We start from the raw sequence: 17,135 nt of genomic DNA, 5'->3' as shown, positions 1-17,135 counted from the left end.
TCGATGATTTCAAAAAGGTGCAAGTCGATTTGGAATCTTGTAATGAAGCACACACACAAAAATGCAGATGGGGGCTCCTCGGAACTTCTTCTCAGGTACGTTTTTCTTTTAAAGGTGCAAAAGAAAGTTATAAAAATAAGAAAACCGAAAGAAAAAAAAAAAGAAGAAAAAAGTGGGGTGGGAATGAGGCAAAAAAATTATATCCCTCAATATTTCTTCCCATTTTGTTTTTTTTTTTTCACTTTATTGTCAAGAAAGACACGGAATGGATTCTTCTTCCCGAGGAAAAAAAGATTAAAAAAAAATTTTAACTTCATATCCTTTTTCCCTCTTGCTCTTTCTTTTGTCTTCTGGTGTTGGCACCAGGGATGTCACGCAGCGCCCGGCAGCAAAAAGTTCAAGTGCCAAACTGTCCTTTGCAAGTACAGGCTTGGAAATACTGGGGGCACGGGGGAACGAAACAGGCCTGGGAAACGAAACAACCCTCCCCCCCACCCCGAAAGGACGATGCCGCAGGAGCGGCGCTGCTCGCTGCTGCCGCCGCCGCCGCCGCCGCCATCCCCTCCTTGCTGTGTCAGTTGTTTGGTTGGGGCCGGAGCGGTGTGAGGGTGCCCCGCCGCCCCGCTCCGCGGCTCGGTGGCCCCGGGGACGGAGGGGCTCGGGGGCCGGTCTCGCCAGTCCTCCCGCCCTCCCCCCGGGAGATCAAAAATCGAGACGGCTGGTCAGGGTTCATTTCTGGGGGCCCGCCGTTTCGGGGGAGGCTCGTGCTGCCGGGGGCCTCTGGCTGGGCAGGGAGATGAGGGGACGGTGCAGCGCTTTGGCTTCCTCGGCTGCCTGCAGCCCCTCCGCCTGCCACCGGTACTGGCGAGCCCGCAGGATTCCAGGCACCTCCCGCTGCAGCCGCTGGGAGCCCTTCTTCTGCCACACGTCGTACTTGGAGTACTTGGCATGCGAGGGCTTCTGGAAGCTCTCCTGCGAGGGGACAGAACAGCAATGTCAGCCTCGCTGCAAGCCTGCCTGCCCTCTGGACAGGGGTGCCCCTCTCTGAGCTCCATCCATCCATCCATCCATCCATCCATCCATCCATCCATCCCATGGAAACATTGCCCCATCCCTAGAAACATTCAAAGTCAGGTTGGACGGGGCTCTGAGCAACCTGATCTAGTTGAAGATGTCCCTGCTCATTGCAGGGGGGTTGGACTAGATGACCTCTAAAGGTCCCTTCCAACCCAAACTATTCTATGATTCTATGATCCAGTCCACCTCTGGTCCTCCACCTTATTAAAAGCTGACTTTCTGCAGGGTATTTGGCATGAGTTGCCAACAGTTGCCAGCTCTTGAAGCCTCTGCAGAAGCAGCAGATCTTGCAGCTGGTTTTTGTCCTCTCCCATGGCCTCCCATGCAACCCATGGCCTTCCCATCTTTTCTCTTGCTATTTATTTCAGAGAAAGGCCGCCAAACCAGCGCAGCCCCCCTACCTTGTTGAGCGCTGGCAGGCCCGCCAGGGAGGTGGCGGAGAGGTCGCGCTCAGACTTGACGGACTTGGCACAGTAGGTTTCCAGCAGAGCCAGGTCGCAGCTCCGAAAGCAGCACTCCTCCACAATCCCCCGGTTGATCCGCCGGTTATTTCGTCCCACCGGTCTACCTGCAACGGCAGAGACCCTGGTGTTAGCCGCCAACCTGGACTGGACCCTCTTCACCCCTCCACAGCACCCATCCCCTTGCAGGCATCACTCCACCAGCCACCGGAGACTGGTGGGTCCCACACGCTTCAAAAATAGCAGCACTTCTCCCAGACCAGTCAATGCGCAAACCTGCCGAGTTTCATGTTAAGGCTTTCCCAGACAAACACTTGTTGATGCCAAGAGGTCTCCCCACATGCGCACGCCGCTAATTAAAGGCACTTTATATGGTGGTGATCTATTCCCCTCCCATACCTCCAGCACGGGCAGCCCTTTTGGGCACAGCTAAAGCAAGGAAGCTCAAGACCAGCCCGGCCGCCGGCGCTGCGCCGATTACTGCGACTGTCTCCGATGTTGATCCTGGCAAGCGAGTTTTATTAGAAAGAAGCAGCGCAGCATTGCGGCTGCCAACCTCCCTCCATCGGGTCGCTGCTCAGGCAGGTGAAACGAACCAAGGCGGCTAAATTTTACCAGATGGGACAGCTCTGAGACAGCTGCAGAAAGAATACAGGCTCCCGCGCCCGCCAAGAATAGCTATTAAACTTAATCTTTTAATAAGGGTTCCTCTCCCGTTTCTGCCTGCAGAAGGATGCAAAAGCCCGTGTCCAGTGCAGCAACAACCGAGTGCATTTCATGTCACCACTTAATGATGGCCAAAACTCTCCAGAGGAAAAGCTTACATCAGTTCTACTGGTTTTCCTTCCCCTCTTGAAATAAAAGAGATAGGCAAATTTGGATTTCTGATGTAAACCAAATTTGCTTGGGAATTGTGACTTCCAAAACATAAACCAGCCCAAAATGAAAGGATTCTCTCCAGGCCTTTGCACGTGGCATGTTATGCGTTTGTGTTGTTGTGGGGTTTGCAGCAGGGGCTCTGCACGCTGCCATGAGCACCTCTTCCCAGTGCAAGGTGCTCCAAGGGACAGGAGCAGAGGCTGGCACCAGCAGGGCTTGCAAACAGGATCCGGTACCACATCCCGGCTGGGAAAATTTGGGCATGGGAAAAACTGAGAGCGAGCAGCAGAGACATGATGCCTAACGCTGCTCACCGTGCCGCGCTCAGCCGAGCCCCCACCTCCCAGCAGGCCTGCGGGAACATACAGAATAGTCCATGTTGGCCCCGTACATGACCCATGATCCCTCCACATGCTCTGGATGAAGCAGGTGCTCAAGTATTTGGCCTTGGTGAAGATTTAAGGGCCCTGGCTTGCAAGGTGCTGACCATTTTCCCCGGGGGGTACCCCATCTGGGTGCCCACCCAAAGTGCCTTGGGACAAAATGCAAAGCGCAGGAGTTTTCTGTGCATGCAGTGCAACTCCACATGTGAAAAGCAGCCCTGTATATGCAATGCAAACATGTATGTGCAATGCAGATACGCATGTGCAATGCAACCCTGTTCGTGCAACGCAGATACGCATGTGCAATGCAACCCTGTTCATTCAATGCAGCCCCGCGTGTGCAATGCAGACATGCATGTGCAATGCAGCCCTGCATGCACAATGCAGCCCCGTGTGCACAATGCTGGCATGGAAAACCCCATGACCGTACCTCACCATGGGCTCTGCAACAGAGAAGCCCCAGGCATCAGGGCACACACTCTCTGCTAAAATCAGCCATACCCTCATCGGTGGGGAGCACTTTGCTCCATCCACACTGGTGCATTGCTGCCATGCTTGGAGGTCATGAGAGCAAACGTGGCAGCGGGGCGCAGGGCGATGGGACAGCTGACTCATACCATGCAGCCCACCTTTGGGACTCATTTCAAATGCTCTATTTTCCACATTCACCCCCCTGTGCCACCACCACCCTTTTCTTTTTCTTTTCCTCTGGAAAAATTTCAGGCATGACCTTTAGCCAGCCCCATGGGAAGGTGAGAAGGACTGTTCCCTCTTGGTAAAGGCTCAGCAAAGGAAGCACTGTTAGGAGTTTAATTTTATCTCTATAATGCTTGTGGCCAACAAGCACGCTGGATTGGGCCCTCCCTTTAAACGCAGGTGCCTGCCGGTGCAGGCGATCCGGTCAGCGATGCCCAAGGGAGATGGGGGAGAGCAGCCAGCTTGGGAACAGGTGCACATATTCTTCTATATGCACACAATGCCCAGTGACATCCATGGGACATGCGCTCTGCCACCAACATCCCGCATTGCATATGGCCACTGCTCAGCACCTATTGACCCCAGCGTCCAAACCTGCGTGCACGGCAGGTTGCTGAAGCATTAGGCTGCTCCAGAAAGGCATCCTGAGCACAGGCAGAAGGAGAGTTTGGAAGGAAAACAGAAAAAATTCAAGTCACCCCCTCTTGCTAGCACATCCCCAGAGGGCTGCATTCACACTCCCGCTGAACAGAAGGTTGCACAAGTGACGACACGCACGGTTCGGGGAGAAGTTGAGGTTTTGAAAGGCTACATGTCTCCTCCTGAAAACAGAAGTTGCCCGTTTGCAGCTATGTGTTTGTTTGGAAAGAAGAGCGGGGGAAAAAAACAAGCAAAGTGGGACCATTTGCACCGCCTTGCCATCAAGGGCACTTTCTAGCATGGAAGCACGTGGGAAGATCACGGCAGCACATGTTTGCTGACGCCCAGGTGTGGCACCAACAGGCTCAGCTCCTGGCAGGGACCACTGTGGTGGCATGGCCCCCTCCTCCCTGCTCACTGCCCCTGCCCAGCTGGCGGGCACACACGTGGCCCCCGGCCCCAACACGCTGCCTCTTCTCTCTTGCATAAAGCTGCTGCATGCCATTCCCCTTGCTGGTGCCACTGCCAGCTCCGCTGTGACAGTCCGATAGGACACATTTCCCATTACATAATTGTCCATACGGATCTCGCTAAATGCCAATGCAATGCTCTGTGGGAGAGTTACTTTAGGAAAAAAAATAGGCATAACAAACATAACAAACAGGGATTTAGTCCCAGAAAGTACCTGGAGACAACAACCCAGGGAAGAGACACCAGGACATTGCTGGTTAACAGCAATATCGCTGCTGACCTGGACTGGGAAAAGCATTTGTTCCATAAGACAATTTACAGATGGACTAAAGGTTGAATTTCCTGGCTTTTGTCCATGGGTGGCATCCTGCTTTACTGCCACTGCCAAACCCAGGGAGGGTTTTGCCGCTCGGTCTCTTGCCCACATGGGAGAGCCGTACAGGCAGCGGGCTGCGGCACCACCGGGGCGCGCGAGCCACTTCCCATTGCAGCGATGACCGCCTCCTCCCGAGGAAACGCGTTTCCTTTCAGCCTTCAATGAACGGCTATATGCTCTTTTTCCCCAAATTGTGCTCCACCAAAACCTCCCACACCTCTGCTGAGGGGCCAAGTCCTGCGATGCAAAGCCCAGCGAGGCAAAGCCCAGCAGTGGCAAAGCCCTCTGGCTGCCCAGGGTTATTCCCGTCGGGCAGCAGGCTATCCTGACAGGGAGAGCTGGGCATCCCGGCAGCGGTGCAAAGCCAAACCCGCTCCTGGGAGAACCCAGAGGCCGAGTACCTGCAGCTCAGCTATGCCCCCGCGCTGGAGGCAGTGGCACCACCGTGGCACGGGGAGGACAGGAGGGTCTCTTCCACAGCATCGCCACCTCGCTGCTCTGGGCTCCCCACCCTCACCGGGGCCGGACAGATGCCACAGGGAAGGGTGCGCAGTGCCGGTGCCACCCTAGCTGGGTCCCCTCTCCTCCGGTCAATCAGGCGGCAAGCCGAGTGGAAGGGGACTTTGGGTGTAAACAGTCCCCGCGCCCCTGTCGCAGGAATGTCGGGAGCAACAAGGGGGCCTTTGTGCGGCACCGGGCCCCATCCCAGTGCCCCCAGCCTGGCCCTCCCCCACCCCGGCACCGCACTTTCCCCCCTGCTTTTTCCTAGTATTATTCGGAGGAGCGGCGGGCGCGCAAGAATGTGCCCCGTCAGCACAAGCGGCTGCAAAGAGCTAAATTCTTATCAGCTGTTGGAAAGGAGGAAACAGGAGCTGTTGTTTACAGAGAAGTCGGACGCCTCTCCCCCTGCAGCCCCTTCTCCCCTCCCTGCCAGCATTGCATGACAGCAACTTCGCAGCCGGGGCTTCCTCTCGACCTGCCCCGTTTTTTTCACTCGGGGCTGCACTCAGCATCCCTCCACCGGCCGTGCCGCCGTCCCCAGGGTGGGTGCCGGGAAGCAGGGAAAGGGGGTCCCAACCCTGCCACAGAGCCACGGCAGGATGCCACCACCTTGCCGGCACCTGCAGGCCAGCCCCAAAAGCCTTAAAAGTCATGGAGGGAAGGACTCACGGCAGAGGCACAGAGCAAAGCATGCGCGGCTCCAGCTGCAGCTTGCCCAGGCACCCCCCTGGATGCGACGAGGGGCTGGCATGGTGCACACCGCCATGCCCACCCTGCGTCCGGTGGCTGGGTAACCCCGGCGCTGCCATCTCCTGCCCCTGTTGGTGCAGCTTTTTTGCAGCCCCAGCTCTCAGCGGCAGCTTCAACATCCTCAGCCCCAAACACCTGCCAGCCACGATGCCTCCAAGGGCACCCGGGGGCTGGGACTCACTCCCCATGCCAGCAGACAGATGGGCATCCCAGTTATCAGGGGGTGCACCCTCCTCAGTCTAGGTTATATATCTCCCTGTCACCAGATGCCCGGGGGGATGAAACACCATCAGTACACTGCATCCCCTTGCATGGATGCAAACAGCGCTGTACTTCAGAGCTAGCTTTGCTCGCTAAGTGCTCCCTTGTAAGAACGCAGAGCATTGTTTAAGTACTTAAATCACTGCTGCAGCAGAAAATCAGTAATGGATTTTCATACCATTTTTGGTTTTTCCAAGATTACCAGTTGGATGCTTGCAACAAGCCCCGTTCAGCAAGGGGGGCCAACTGTACCTGTGGGATGAGGCTGCCCAAGTCATTTACCTCCCGTACAAACGACTGCATTAGTGCAGGCTGCTCATCAGGTCACACGTCGCATGCTGAGAAGTGCTCATGACAAACCCAGGCCCAGTTTTAAGACGTAAACCCACGATCGTGTGACGTACCCATGCCCTATCGAGCCTAGACGGTGACAGTAGTGGAGCCACAAGGATTTAGGACTGAAGATTAATATTATCAGGAGAATTAATCACTTTATAAGGCCAACAATGGAGGCAGAGGGAAAAAATGAGGCAAGCTGGGGATGTCCCAACCCTGCATCAAGTAGAGCCATCGCCCAAATGTCTTCAGCCCTGCATGGCACAGGCTGGTCAGATGCTGAAGGGGTTGAAATATGGGACTGGGGGGACTTTGCTTCATCTCCCCGGCACCTGGCCTCTCCAGAAATATTCAAAAAGAAGAAAGGGGAACAGGGGAGGACAAAAAAGAGCAAGAATCCCCTTGCAAGCACTAGACTGGCCACTTGGCACCAAGTGACTTGTCTGCCTTCAAAAGTGTTTTTACTTTGGCCTGGGTGGCTGGGTTATTTGAGGTGAAAGGAGGTCAGTTTGTCTGCAAAACAAAAGCCCCATTCCCTTTCATCCCCAGAGAGGGGGAGGAGGGAAGAGAAACCACGGAAGGGAGACGGATGCTCCTCTATATATAGAGGGAGAGGAAGAGGTGTGAGAGCGGGAGAGGAGCTTGCCTCCTCGCCAAGCCAGTAAGGCCAGTCCCGGACCCACCACCTCGGCCAAGCTCCGGCACAGGGCTTGCTGGTGGAGGAAAGGTGGAAGGGGGAGATGAGAAGAGGAAAGGCAGCTGACATGCAAAGCCTCGCCACTCGGCTTGGCGAGAGGAAGGAAGCATGCCCAGGACGTCCCCAAAAGCATCACCTGCCCGCAACACCCAGGGGGTCATGAAAACATCCTGCTGCTCAGCTGGGACAGGGCAGGGTGATCGCCCTCCGATAGCTGCAAAGCCACCTGCAGCCCAAACACCTGTCCAAAATGACACAGCCCGAACCCTGGCTGCTGCTGGATGCAGGATCTCTGTGCCTCTCCGTGCCCAACCTCAGCAGGCAGCATCAGCCAAGTCTGGCTGAGCATCCAGGATGGGAAGTGACATCCAGGGTCATCTCCTAACTTTGCAGTGCCCCATTCCCTGCCCAGGCAGACTGGGAGGAGAGGGAGGCTGGCTCTCGACTCCACTACTCCAAACAACACCCTGTTACTTGAAAGCAACTTTTTAATTCCTTTTCCCAAGGCAGAGGCAAGACTTCCAAATGCATGGCACCATGTGCAGCTGGTATCTCCATCCCCTTCCCCCGTTTGGCTTTGCATCTTTCCCACAGTCAGTCACTCTGCGGTTCAGTCCTCAGTGGGCAGCAAGACACAGAGTCTTCCCTCTCCCAAGCAGAGCAGGGGACTGAAACACCAGAACAAGGCATCACACTCGAGGCACTTCTGCCCACAGATTGCTGGGCAGCCATCGCTACTGCTTTCCTCCTCCTCATTTACCATCTAAGCCGTTGTACTGCTAATGCCAATGGTCCAAACCCCGAAAGCATCCTGGTGGAAAGCCCGCTCCAGCCAACTGTCCTGAAGCCACCTGCACTCTGCTGACAACAGCAACACTGCATTTTTTGGCACTAGCTGCGCTGCAAAAGGGTAACACATCACTCTTGAGTGACAGGTTCACCAGCAGATAGCCAGGAGGCCACAAAGCATATTTTGGGAGCAGCCTAGAAGCTGCTGCTATACCCAAGCAAAGCCTGCCCAGAAAGGGGGAACGCTCAGCTCCCTGCCTGCTCTCAGGATGCAGCAATTAGGCAACAAGGTTTAAAAATAAGCCAGGGCCCAAGCTCAGCAGAGAGCTGGCTGCAGGCATCCTTCTTATTTTAATGACTTGCCCACATTGCTGGTGAGCCAACCACCTATAGCTCCTCAGCGATATTCATCTTTCCCGAGCATCAAATGCAGGACCCAGTTTCCCCATGGGACTAGACAGTCCCCCAAACTGGCGCAAGGTGGGTGCATGTTACCCTGAGCACATCGCTTTTCTTATTCTTTTCCCGGCCTACCGCCATGTACAAGGCAATCACAAAAAGCAGCAGGCTGGGGAACCCCTCCTTTCCCTCCCAGCCCAGCTCCACCGAAGCAAGGCGCAGGGTGGGGGCAGCATCCTGCCTGCTGCCGGCAGCTGCCTGGCACTTACTGAAGTAGAAGCCCCTGTCCCCGCAGACGAACTGCAGTGTGTCCACCAGCTCCCCGCCGCAGAGGGTCTCCGCCGTGCTGTACGCCGCAGCCGAATCCAGTGCGTAGGCCAGGAAAGCCAGCAGCAGCAGCAGCATCCGCCTCGCCGCACACATCCTCTGCACCTGGGGACAGAGGCAGAGCATTAACACCGCACGAGAGACCCCTCTCTGCCACCTCCCCTGGGCAATGCCCCCCTACCCACAGCACGCCTGGGGTTTGATGCCCAGACATGTCAGGATGCTGCAGGGAAGGACCGGCAGCGCTGAGCCAGCTGTGGTGCAAGGCTGGCTCCCTGCTCTCACCCCGCCGGTCAGCCGCTCCAGCCAGACAAGGTTTGCATTGAAGGAGTTTTTCCATTGGAAAATCCCACTTCAGCCGACTTCTGAAAGGCTTTTATTTCCCCTGCTCTTTCAACAGTGTGATTTTTTATTTTTTCCCCCTTTTACATGGGAAATCTTTCAAATTTTTATCGGGAGGGGTTGGTTTTTTTTTTTTTAGTTCTGGTAACAGGTTTTCATGCCCTACCTGAACGCATGTTCCCCCAAAGCAGAAACAAATGAATTTTCAACCTGTCCTAGAGCTGCTTTTGAGGAAAGCTGGGTTTTGCCAGGGAGAGGTGGCCTTCACCCCAGGCATGCGAGAGACCCACATGGCCGAGGCTCGGGCAATCGAGGGGGCTGATTGCACAAGCTGTATTTGCTGACAAGAGCCGGGACCGAGAAGACATCCCTCAGGAGCAGGGTGGTCCCACGGGAAACGTGCCTGAGGCATCACCAAGGAGGTCCAAGGGGGTATCAGCCGGCGCAGAGGATAAAAAAAGAAGCTCCCTGGATATTTGCTAACTAATCCAAAGATGTCCCCTGACTTGGCTCCAGCAAACAGCTTTACCTCCGTGTCAGCTTCTGCAGGTGTAATGTGAGGGTGCTATTGCCTCACCGGATGAGGCAAAACCCACGGATAGCTCCAGGCATTACAGTCCCTCAGCGATGAGCATCACTGTATATATACAGCCAATAACGATGGTGGCCAGACAGGTCCGCTCAAAATGAAGAGGGGAAGTGTGGCAAAATAGCAGCCAGCATGGGGCAATGCTACATCTGAAGCGGAGCATCCCCTCTCCCTGTTAACGCCCAGCCAAGATGCTGGGTTTCACATCCAGCCTTCATCACCATAGCATCTGAGCAACTCGAGAATAATAACAGTTAATGAATATTACCTCACCCCCCTGGGATACTCAGAGATGGAGACGAAACCCAGGATAGATTAAATGACTCGCCCAAGGTCACGGGGGAAGTCTGCAGCACAGCCAGGAAATTAGCGCAGCTCCCCTGGGGCCCCACTACGGTCCTGCCAGCAATAAAGCCACCCTTGCTACCAATTTTTTACTAGCATGTAGCTCAAATCATTGCTGCTAGAAATGCACCATGCTTACAAGTTGTGAGCTCTTCTGAGCAGTCGGAGGACAGGGATCAGCAGCAAGAAAAGCCAAAACAGAGGCTGCAAGGTCTGGGTGGGTTGAGGGGGGCAACCCCCCCATGAGCTTTGATGTCCATCATATTGCTCAGCCTGTGCCGGCAGAGACCAGCAAGGCTGGCAAAACCCCTCCAGGGCTCTGGACAAGAGAGGCACCAGCCCTGGGAACAAACTGGGCTCAAACCAGCAAGTGATGGGACCAGGATCAGCTTTTCCAGCAGCACCAGTCCCTTCGGCCCACCTGAGGGACTTTGCTCTATATTACACTAGGAGCAGAGGGATGGCACTGGGCTGTGATTGCACCACACTGCCAAGCTGCAGTGTCTTGTCACCAACACCTTTTCACCTTCATTTTTTTATCAAGTGGCTGACAGGTGTTTACTGGGCCTCCCCAGCATGACCGCAGCATCACCTGTGCTGCTTGAGTCATGGCCCTGGTGCGGCAGCATCAGCAGCCAGATCTCCAACCGACAAGATAGCAATGATCCTGCTCCCTTTCCTTTTTGCTTTTTTTCCCTTTTTCCTCTTCTTTCACATGCAGGTGTCCCCGGGGCACAGGTAGCGCTGCCAGCTCATTGCCAGGGTGGCAGATGTGTGCCAGCCAGTGCCGCCGCAAAGCCACTGACGTGGGACTTCAGGACACCCAAATAATCCCCTGTCCCCAATTAGGCTCATGCTGGCTGCAAGCACCGAGGCTAATGAGCAGGCTGTGTGCTGGCCTCCCCCAGGCCAGAGCTGGCCCCCGAGAAGAGGCTTGCTTGGTGGCACAGGTGACAAACACAGTTTTTCCTCCACATTCAGACCAAAGAAAGGGATGAGAAGCTCTGAAGCAAGGGGAGAGCGAGGTTTCGTCGGCGGGGCGATATCTGATGCTGGGGAGACCCGATACCTTCTGTGGAAAAAAACTTGTGCTCCTTGGAAAATACCCGCCTCTACGCAATGTGCGCTGCAAGCGCAAGGTGGCCCCTGGCAGCCTTCCCTGCCTCCACTGTGAGCTCTTTTAGGGTGCCCACGCACCCCATAACTCCAGCCAGGAAGTCCCCCTGAAGCTGCAAGGACTGTCATCCAGACCTGGGCTAACGTGGAGGTGTGCAATGCGATGAAGTCCCCCTTTTCCCACTCATCAACCACCAGCCCTTTCCACCGCTGTCACCTTGGCGTCTCCCTGCTCCCTCCAGCAGCCATGTAACAAGAAACCAGGCAGCAAAGCAAAAAGCATCTTTATTTACTACCCCATGCTGCAGTTTCTCTCCAGCTTGATGGAGCTGCATCCCAACCCCATAAGCCCTTCCCTCTCACTTTGGCCTTACTGGCCCTGCAGAGGAAAAATCCCCGGCTCCACCCAAAGGCTAGAGAGGCTCCCAGGGTACCATCACCAGCTCAGTGCACCCCAATGACCTTTCAATTGATCCTTCCCCCCTCCAGCTCCTCCTTAGGAGAGATAAGCAGCACCCGTGCAGGAGAGCTCACACCCACCCCGCCATGGCTGCTGGAGCAGGTGCTGCTCCCCAAAACAGGACAGCATGGCACGGCTGGATACCCGCAGCCCACAACCCGGTGTAAGCACCATGCTGGCTGCACAGGTTACATGTGGCTTCAGTTGTCATGGTCAGCAATCCTGCTCAGCATCGTGAGTAGAAGCCCTATGAACCCCTCCGAGCCTTCATTCTCCACTGGAAATGTGGGACAGCAGTGCTTTTCTAGTTTCTAGTCCAAGCATTAGGACAGGACACGGCCCTCTCGGCTGTGGGACAGGAGTAAATTCACATCGATGGCTGGAAAAACCTTCAGTTTTTATTAGAAAGCCTCTCTCATGCAAGATATAACAGGAATAAGGCAGCAAGAGGTAAGCAGGGCACTTTTCTAAAGGACAAGGTCCCGTCTCTGCTAGGAGAGAGGCTACGCCCACCAAAGTTTCATTCTTGCCAAAGCAGGTTGAATCAGCCGTGCCGGCTGCCATTCCCCCTCACATGCCCACAGAGAGCTCAAACGCTTCAGGATGCGGTTTTAACCAGGGGCAGTGGGAACAGCAGTGCAAGACATGCGAGGTACCCAACAACCTGAGCGCCGAAATCCTCCTAATGAGGGCTCGGACCCCACGCAGCATGCAAAAGGGTGATGCAAGAGGGATTTCTCGGTTGCACAGGTGCCCTGTATCATCCTGGGAATTGCACCTGAGAGCAGCCGTCTCGGTGCAGGAGAGGCGCAGACAAGGCATTGGAGCACGATGCTGGCCTCTCCTTGCCTGAAGAGGGTCTGCTTTACTCTCTGTCCTTCATGACCCTCTCCTGCCTTCCCTCTCCTTCCTCTCCCATGTCCCCGTGAGAAGCCAGGCCGCTGCTGGAGCCAGCTTGGCCACGAGCTGCTGCGTGCAGGACGCTCCTGGCTGCCTTAGGACTCCTGCATATTCCCCCCTTCGCTGCACAGGCTGCTGCACCCATGGCGAGGGACCCCCAAAAACCTCTCAGCAGCCCCCAGCCAGTGGGGACACACCACGTCCTCTTGGAGCAGCTGCAGTGTGCCGGGAGCAAGCCCAAGGGCAGGCCTGCAGCGGAGCCACCCTCCCACCCAAGGCCGTTAAAGGATTTTTTTCAGGATTTGCTGCAGAATCAGTTGGATCGATGATTTCTGTCCAGCTGCTGGGGAGTCGGGGGCCAAGAGGCCACAGTGTGCTACAAGGCCCCGTTGCCAAATCTCGGAGGACAGCTCAGGCATCCCTTGCATCCAGGCTTGGGCTGAGCCAACCAAACACGGTGCCTCTCTTGGGCAACAAACATCTCCCCAAAAACGGAGACTAAACCTCCTGTCTGACCTAATTCCTTCTTCAGTCTGGCCTTCATTACAATTTAATATGAACAGAACAACGTAGGAGGGAATTGACAGATGGCCCAGTCTGCAAAATTTGGATTTGGACAGCAAAAAGAAAAAAAAAAATCTTGCTTCTTTGTGGAGCAGTGCAGCATTTAAAAGGGAGCACAGCAAAAAGTCATCGGCCCTAACCCATCGGCGCGTGCAAGAGGGGAAAACCCCAGTTTGCACATCCCAGCCTGCATCACCCTCCACCCCTCCAAAAAAAAGCTGGCACACTGACGTTTCACTACTCCGACAACTGCCTGCGAGAGGTGTTGAGTGTCTCTAGGCATTACGGAGGGCAGCCCCAGGAGAGCAGGGAGCTGACCCCGTTTTGAGCGTGGCTCTCCCGAAGGGGCAGGACACAGGCGCGCGCCAACCTCGCCTGTGCCAAACAAGTGCCGCCCCTGCCCACGGGCAACCTTGTGCAGGCCGCCGGGCCACAACGCTCCGAGGTGCCAAGTAACAAAGGGCTAGCGGAGGCCGGTGGGGAGAGGCAGGTGCCTTGGCAGCTGAAAACCACCCTGGGGCTGCATCTTGGGCAGAGGCACTGGGATGAGGCGCGCAGCGGTACCCAAAGGGAGAGGAGCCGCCAGGTGCTGTGCTGCAGAAGAGCCTCCCTTTTCATCTGAAAGAGAAAGGATGAGATTTCCGACCCGCAGCTTGGAAGCAGCAAGCTTCAAAACACAAAACTTTCAACCATCAAGCTGTCAGGCGAATAAAACCGACCCAGGACCAGGGGGTTTGCTGTTTAGCTCAGGCTTGAAAAAAATAAAAAACTCCTGATTCTTGGCACCTGGCTCGCACGACATTTATACGGCTGAGGTTGGCAATGCTACTGCTATTTTTAGCCCTCACTTTTTTGTCTCCACTGCTTGTCCCCATCAGCAGCCCACTCCACCCCGCGCTGGGGGTCACCTTTCCACCTCCCATCCGGCGAGGCGGGAGATGCCTGCCTCCTCTGCCTGTGGGACAGGGGCCGGGGCAGGCAGGGGAGCGCTGCCTGCACCCCACGTCTATCCGTGCTGCAGCAAGGACTACCGTAGCTGTGGAAAAATCAAGCTGAAAAAGGTGAATGGGGTATTCAGTACCATTTACTCACCCCACTGGGGAGTAAGAACGTATTGCACAAATTTTGGTATGCAGCCCAGAAACATTTGATTTATTGCATAAAAAAAAGGAAATGCAATCTTGCTTAACTCTTCTAAAGACAGCTGGCAGGACCCAGGGAAGGGATTTAAGTCCATTTTAGTAGCCTCACTTAACTCCTTTCTTTATTGTTCCTCTCTCCTTTCTGCATTCCCATCCAAAACCTGGAGTATATCAGGGAAAGTTAACAGCAAGTTAAGCTGTTAAATCAGAAATTGTGGTGACTGGAGTCTACTGGCAAGTGATATTCCCACAACACGTTGAACTTGCTTTATGTCTTGGCAGAGCAGCTTTAACCCTTTCAGAGCCAGGCCGCAACACCAAAGGAGATTTCTTCCCCCGGTGCCCCCCACCTCTCCTGACCCCTCATGCAAACCTGTCAAGGGAGGCCGGTATCTCTTTGCCCCATTAAGACACACAGCAGCTTTTAAAAGCAAAGACAACCCAAAGAAGGATCGGAGAGGTCAGTCCCAGGACACGAGCAGGGAGAGGGTGGGCCATTTACAGTGCTCGCATGCACTGCTGGAGACACACCAACTCCTCGGTCCCTCTAAAAATAAGACCTCACCTGCTGTTTTTGCTTTATTTAAAAAAAGAAAAGTACAGAAATGCTTTTCTCTGGTGCTGCACGAGGCAAGCTGGGCTCACTCTGAAGCCTATAGGAATCAATGGGAAGACATGCACTGACACCTCCGGGTTGCCTGGTCAAAGCAGCAACCCTCCAGCCGGGCTGCAAAAAGGATCACCTGTCAGAAAAAGCACTGGGACACACACGCAGACACATTTTGGCTCTCAAATTTCATGTGGCGGTGGGAGGGGACCTGCGGTGTCAAATCTTTTATCCCTTAATGAATTTTCACAGGAGCCGGGATAGCCCCTTTGAAAGGCTGAGTGAACTTGTGTGGGTGTCAACAACATGGAACAAGATTTACAGCTCTGACCCATTCACCCCCACCGAAATTGTCGAGTTGGGTCCAAAACAGCTCAGTCAAGCTCCAATCAGAAGTGTCAGTCAGTTTTATTCCTCCAGATGTCCTTAGCACAAAGTCACCCTCACAAAACCCCACGACCCAGGCTCCTCAACTCCACTCTAAATCAAGGCAAGAGGAGGAACAAAAAACCCAACACGCTGAACCCCGCGAAGTAAAAAGAAAACACACGCGCGCACGCGCTCGCGCACGTGCGTGCGCAACCTGACAACAAATAAACCCAAAGAGAACCAGGCCTTGGCCTCCCAAGCACACCCCAGCATTTGGAAGAAAACTACAGACTTTGTATAGGAAGCCTCGACTCGAGGGTTGAAAGCAGCGGTTCTCCCGAGGTGTCTATTTAAAGCCACCCACACAAACCTTGTTTTTACACTTGATTGCTCCACGCCGCCTGAGCGAGACCCGGCGTATCAGAAACCCTGCTCAAGTACCACTGGCTCCAGGCAAGGCAGCCACATCTGCTGGTACAGTTACGCTAAATCTGAGTTTCCTCATGTGCCCCAATTCCCTGCTGCTCAACGGAGTCCTAAAACTTTTCCAAGTTGCGCTCTTAAAACAATTACTGTAGGGAAAAGCAATTGGGAAGGAAGAAGAAGAAGAAAAAAAAAAAAAAATCACACAAAGTCGAAGGCTGCATGCCAACCATTAACTCTCACTCCATTTTGGCTTCGCTTTCTTGTTTTTCCTCTCTGTATTTTTATCCCTCCGAGACCCAGCGCGCCGCAGTGTTTTGCAGAAGAGAGTTTAATAATCTCCCCGGTCCCCGAAGCCGGAGAACTGCCTGTCCCTTCCCCGCGCCGCGCCGCTACGAGCGTCTCCCCGCTCCCAAAACAGCCCCGCGAGCGGAGGGAGGGCCGCGGGCAGCCTGGGGCCGCGCAGCCCTGCGTGACCTCGCATAGCCCCGGCTCCGCCGCCGGGCCAGCCCGGCCCCCGCACGGCCGCCGCTGCCCGCACAGGCGCGCTGCCGCCCGCCGGCCCCGCCGCGGCTCCCCACGCGGGGCCGCCCCGCGCCGGCTCCCCACCGCCGCTCGGGCGCGCGAAGGGCGCGCAAACCGCGCGCAAGCGGTCCCGCTGCCGGCGGCACCCCCCCCCCCACCCCCCCCCGCCCCCCCCCGCCCGCGGCGAGGCGCGGCGGCCGCAGGCAGCCGGCGGGGCTGCCCCCGCCGCCGGGACGCGGGGCGGCCCCCCCGGGGAGACCCCGCGCAGCCCACCGCAGCGGGCCGCCCCGCCAGCCCGCGGCTGGCCCGGCTCTCGGGGTCCCTCTAGCGACACGCGTGGGGACGGCGGGCAGCGGGGACGGCGCGGCGCGGCGCGGCATGGCACGGCGCGGCATGGCAGGGCTCTCTCTGCCCGGCGCGGCCCGGGGAGCCCTCCTGCCTCTGCCCGCGGAGCGGCGGCGCGGAGCGGAGCGGAGCGGAGCGGCGCTTACCTTGGCGCTGCCGCTGCTACTCTCAACTTCTTGCGGCGGCGGCGGCGGGCCGGGGAGGAAGGCAGGCTGCCGGCAGCGCTCATCCGTGTGTGCCCCGGCGCTTGACATGCTGCTCTCCTGCCCTGGCAGCGATCGCGGCTTTGGCTCGCCTTCCCCGCGCCCTGGCTCGCTCTCCTCGCCTTGCCTTTTTGGTATGTCAAGTCCCTGCTTGATTTTGTCGGAAGGATGTTATTTTGTTACGATCAGGTATTTTGTTATTCTAGAGAGCGAGCGAGCGAGCGAGCGCTTTCCTTTTCTTTCCTTTTCTTTTTTTTTTTTTCTTTTTTTTTTTTCCTTTTTTCCTTTTTTCCTGGCTTTCTCCCCCCTCCCTTTTTTTTTTTTTTTTTTTTTCCTCCTTCTCTTTCTCTCCTCCTGCTTTGGCTGCCCCTTGGGTGGCTCT

General features: G+C 55.8%; 1 protein-coding gene across 1 annotated transcript; it reads right to left on the bottom strand.

The window, feature by feature from the left end:
- Positions 1 to 729: 729 nt before the first annotated feature.
- IGF2 (insulin like growth factor 2) lies at positions 730 to 16,804 on the bottom strand. The gene is made up of 4 exons (XM_075712854.1): positions 16,697 to 16,804; positions 8,766 to 8,928; positions 1,479 to 1,645; positions 730 to 972 (listed from the first exon to the last, which is right to left on the bottom strand). The coding sequence occupies exons 1-4, from the start codon at positions 16,802 to 16,804 to the stop codon at positions 730 to 732; spliced, it is 681 nt and encodes a 226-aa protein (XP_075568969.1).
- Positions 16,805 to 17,135: the final 331 nt, after the last annotated feature.

The sequence above is a fragment of the Pelecanus crispus genome, chromosome 6, assembly GCF_030463565.1.
Source record: "Pelecanus crispus isolate bPelCri1 chromosome 6, bPelCri1.pri, whole genome shotgun sequence".
NCBI classification, from domain to species: Eukaryota; Metazoa; Chordata; class Aves; order Pelecaniformes; family Pelecanidae; genus Pelecanus; species Pelecanus crispus.
This window is presented reverse-complemented; position numbering and strand designations above follow the sequence as displayed.

Bases quoted from the DNA above. Each gene is read 5' to 3' on its own strand.
- IGF2 (XM_075712854.1), bottom strand. From the start codon at position 16,804: ATGTCAAGCGCCGGGGCACACACGGATGAGCGCTGCCGGCAGCCTGCC. The intron at 8,929-16,696 runs GTAAGCGCCGCT...CTCTGTCCCCAG, and splicing joins GTAGCAGCGGCAGCGCCAAG to GTGCAGAGGATGTGTGCGGC. The intron at 1,646-8,765 runs GTAAGTGCCAGG...CTGCCGTTGCAG, and splicing joins GGACAGGGGCTTCTACTTCA to GTAGACCGGTGGGACGAAAT.